Raw genomic sequence first — 4,216 nt, forward strand, 5'->3', positions numbered from 1 at the left:
TGTCATGGCCAGTATCTGACGAGTGTGTATGTCGTATGTGAATTCTTAAAATACGATTAGCTCCTTTCTTCTATAGCATCAATTAACTAGTATTAAAGATAGAAAAGTAACAGCAAGTAATGACAGATAAAGCATTCACCCCACTGAAAAATATATCAAGTTCATACCCCCAAGAAATATTACGATAATATCCACAATGCTAGAATATGGTAACTCTAATGCAACCATTCATGGTGATGTTAATACCATATTCTAGTTAAATACGTACATGAACAGAGTAAGCATTTCTTTGTAGCTATCAATCACTTTGGATTCATACCTTGTACCTGTAAGTTCTATACCAGTTGATAAGTCTCTTGGCTCATCTGGGCGATAAAGTCCTCTCGGGTCAGCCCACACCGCATGGAGAAGTTGCACAGATAGAGGGGCGCGTGATTGGACTTTATTCCCAAATGAGTTAGCGAGACGCGGGGCTTCCAATCACCGCTGCTCTAATCTGTGGAATTTCTCTTTGCAGGATGTGGCGCTTGACGGCGACGCTGCTGGTGCTGGCTCTGGCTTCGGCCGAACCCATGGGTTACAATTACCCGGAACCCGATAACGGATACCTTCCTCCCGCTGAATGCAAAGTTGCTCCTGTCACCTCCGTGGTCTACAACACTCAGGTTCAGACCTCGCTCCGTGTCCAGACCATCAATCAAGTCAATACTCAGTACAGAACCACAACCATTGTCAGGCAACAAGTGGTACCAACCACTCTTTTCCAAACTCGTGTCCAAACGCAGGTTCAGTATCAGACCAGTATTGTTCAACGGACAAGCATTCGTGCTGTTGACAGGTTTGTCACCCAAACTGTTCCAAGTCCACCTGTTGTACAAACTCGTTTTGTCACTTCAACCCGTGTGGTACCACAGGTTAACTACGTCACTCGTACTCAAGTACAGACACAAGTAGTTCCCGTCGAGGTGACCAGTACTCAGGTTAGGACTGTTATCCAACCAGTAACTAATTATGAGACACAGGTGCGACAAGCAACCCGTGTGGTTACTATCCCAGGCCGTGATGTTGTGCAAACTCGTGTTCAGACTGTTGTTCAGACGTCCGTTGTACGGAGCCAACAGCCAGCTAACACCCGTTTTGTAACATCGACACGTGTGCAACAACTGGTACAGACATCTGTCGTTCGTGGACAAGACGTTGTAAGAACTACTGTTGCTCAGCGTCAACAGGTCATTCCTTTCACATCTGTCAACACACGTTACGAGAATGCTTTTGCTACTCGTGAACAGGTGGTGACTAGAACCAATATAGCTACCCAAACACGTATCCAGACACAGGTAGTACCCCAGGAGGTGGTCCGTACTCAGGTGGTTCCCACTACTATCTACACCACTCTCTTTGAGACCCGTGTTCAGCCCTTCACTCAGGTACAGACTGTTGTCAGAACCCAATACGTCACACCTGTTCCCGTCGTACAAACCCGTCAGGAAGTCCGAACCTCTGTGGTCCAAGTACCCGGCCAAGATCGCGTCGTTAACCGGGAGGTGGTACAGACCCAGCAGAGACAGGAGTTTGTCTACCGCACAGTCAACCAGCCTCGCCAAGTTACCGTCACTCAGACTGTTACTTCTTCTTGTGGATATAATTACGATGCCCCGGCCGTTCCCTTCAATTTCTAGAAAAAAAAAGAAAGAAAAATAAGTGCGCCATTCTACAGATCAACAGTCTAATATCTATCAATGCAAATGTTTATAAACTATGAAGTCTTTTCGCTGAATCTGTTTACATTTATTCGTAATATTACCAGCGCTTTACTATGACCTCTGTAGGAATATAAATGTGAAATACACTCCCATATTCGTATGCAAAACTTTTATTGTTACCTCTGTATAAAAGACATTTTTACATATAAAGGCATTCCATAGTAAGTATTTCTAACTCATCATTTGGTCCACATATAATCTTAATTCGTTATTCTTATGTCATCCATCCTTAAAAAATACATTGTGTTAACCATTAAATGCTTTCTTATAGGCATAATCAGATTTATTTTCTTTCTTTTTTTGTTATTGTTATTTAGTTTCGAAAGAATCATCAACTTTTGCAATAACACTGTTGTATTCTTAGGATGAGGACGCTGCTGCTCTCCCTGCTGATCGGCTGCGCCTTTGGGGCGTCTCTGGAGAAGCCTCGCCCTCTGGTCTTCGGAAGTCGCCTAAACCTGGAGTCCTCCTACTTGCCACCAAAGGAGGAAGCCGACTGCAAGCCATCTGTCGTTTACCGCACACAGATCCAGTATTCTACCTTAGTCGTCCCCTCAACCGTCTACAATAGAGATGTTCAGTACCTCACACAAACCTCCGTGCGCACTCAGCAAGTGTTCACCACCTTATACTCACAGATTGTCCGCACTCAGCAGGTTCCTTCAGTGCGATACCAAACGGTCACTGTCACTCGCACTCAGGACAACGTCCGCACACAGGTGGTCACTCTCCCTCCTCAGATCAACTATGTAACTCGTACTCAACAGAGTGTCAGGACCCAAGTGCAGTACCAGACTAGGTATGAGACTCGCGTCCAGCAGGTACCAACTACTGTGGTCAGAAACGTTGTTTCTACACAGGTGGTACCTCAGCAGGTGGTCAGTACCGTGTACAGAACACAGACAGTTGTAAGGTCCCAGCAGTTACCAGATAAGACTCGCATTGTACCCAGCACTCAGTACAGCACTCGTTATTCTACTGTGATCGTACCTGGCCAGGACGTCGTCAGGACTACCCAGATCGTCAGGACCAACGTCGTCACCCAAACCATCACACAACCTGGTCAAACTCGACTCATCACCTCCACACAGCTGGTTCCTGTCACCACAACTATTTTCTCACAGGTGGTTCGCACCAACACACAGACTCAGTACGTAACACGTACACAAGTAGAACAACGAGTCTCCACCGTCGTGCGTACACAACAGGTACCACAGTATAACACAAGGATCGTTACTGTTCCTCAACAAGTTGTGAGGACACAAGTTTCTACCCGTGTGGTTCCTACGACCATCTACGCTCAGAGGACAGCGTCTTCATACATCAATCTTCCCGCTCAGACCCGTTACATCACAGTTACTCAGACCTCCGTCAGGACACAGCAACTGGCCGGCCAGACTCGCACTCAGTACCAGACACGAGTAGTCTACAACACCAACTACGTGACTTCTACTGTATACAGGGAGCAATATAACACCGTGACGGCCACCCAGACCGTCAAAGGAGACTGCGGCTACAGCTACACTCAACCCGCTCAGGCCTTCAACCCCTTTTCCGGCTAGAGGATCTTTCACAGCAGAGATGTTGCATCAGAGGAAATGGTGCTTCTTCAGAAAAAGAAAAAGTTATTTGTAACATGATATAGAACTCATCTTACCGAGATCAGACGAAAATGCTTCAAGATTTTCCTACACTTATGTGAAAAGACTCATTACCTACTCATTTCCCATATGCTTCATTATAAATACGTAATAAAATGTATATGATAATGCCTTAGTTTTCCCTTGCCCTTTTAAGACATGTTAAAGATTAACTGTTCGTAATCATACAATACTCGGCGGAAATAATGGCAATAACGCCAAACTAAATTTTGTAATTTGAACATAACACGAATTCATTATTAAAATCAGGAGTTATGCAACAGCAACTCTACAAGAGTAAGAAATCTTGTACTTTACATATTTATTTGTCCTGCTGAATAGTTAGTGATTTCATAATCACATATAATTTGGGATGAAGAGTATAAGTTGACCTTCCCATGCTCTCGGTGTATCAGAGAATCAAAGCTATTTTCCAAATTGGAGCCATTCCTTAATGCAGAGAATTCAAACCTAAAATAACTTCGAATCAACCGAATGGATCGTGTCATTATTCAACTAGTATATTGTCTTTGGGAGTTTCATAAGTGAGAGGTGATCATATAAAAAAAGAAGATAATAACAATAACAATAATAATAATAATAATAATAATAAAAACACTGGGAAGATGCTTACTGGCATCTTTTACCAACACTTTGAGTAATTTGTACATCATTTTTTACATTAATTTCCTTTAATTTCAAAATATAAGATACAAATAAATAAAGAGTTACAGGCAGATAAAGATTGACATGTCTAATAATTATCAATTGTCTCCTTGGTCAGTTATTGAACCATTTAATGATTATCATTAC

At 43.1% G+C, this 4,216-nt stretch overlaps 3 protein-coding genes across 3 annotated transcripts in view; all 3 read left to right on the forward strand.

Annotated features, from left to right (window-relative positions):
* LOC122260847 (uncharacterized) overlaps window positions 1–1,870 on the forward strand; it is a 2,345-nt gene extending 475 nt beyond the window's left edge. Inside the window, exon 2 of the mRNA XM_086541825.1 lies at window positions 518–1,870. Coding sequence (XP_086397951.1) covers window positions 519–1,679 — 1,161 coding nt within the window. The 5' untranslated portion in view covers window position 518 and the 3' untranslated portion in view covers window positions 1,680–1,870. The remainder of the gene's footprint in view (window positions 1–517) is intronic.
* Window positions 1–3,532, forward strand: part of LOC122260842 (uncharacterized) — a 4,030-nt gene extending 498 nt beyond the window's left edge. The window contains exon 2 of the mRNA XM_086541822.1: window positions 2,128–3,532. Coding sequence (XP_086397948.1) covers window positions 2,129–3,325 — 1,197 coding nt within the window. The 5' untranslated portion in view covers window position 2,128 and the 3' untranslated portion in view covers window positions 3,326–3,532. The remainder of the gene's footprint in view (window positions 1–2,127) is intronic.
* LOC122266229 (uncharacterized) overlaps window positions 1–4,216 on the forward strand; it is a 79,292-nt gene that overhangs the window by 21,104 nt on the left and 53,972 nt on the right. The gene's annotated exons all lie outside the window — the stretch shown is intronic.

Source organism: Penaeus japonicus, unplaced genomic scaffold (assembly GCF_977035675.1).
Source record: "Penaeus japonicus unplaced genomic scaffold, GWHDUDI00000001_assembly GWHDUDI00000011, whole genome shotgun sequence".
Lineage (NCBI taxonomy): Eukaryota > Metazoa > Arthropoda > Malacostraca > Decapoda > Penaeidae > Penaeus > Penaeus japonicus.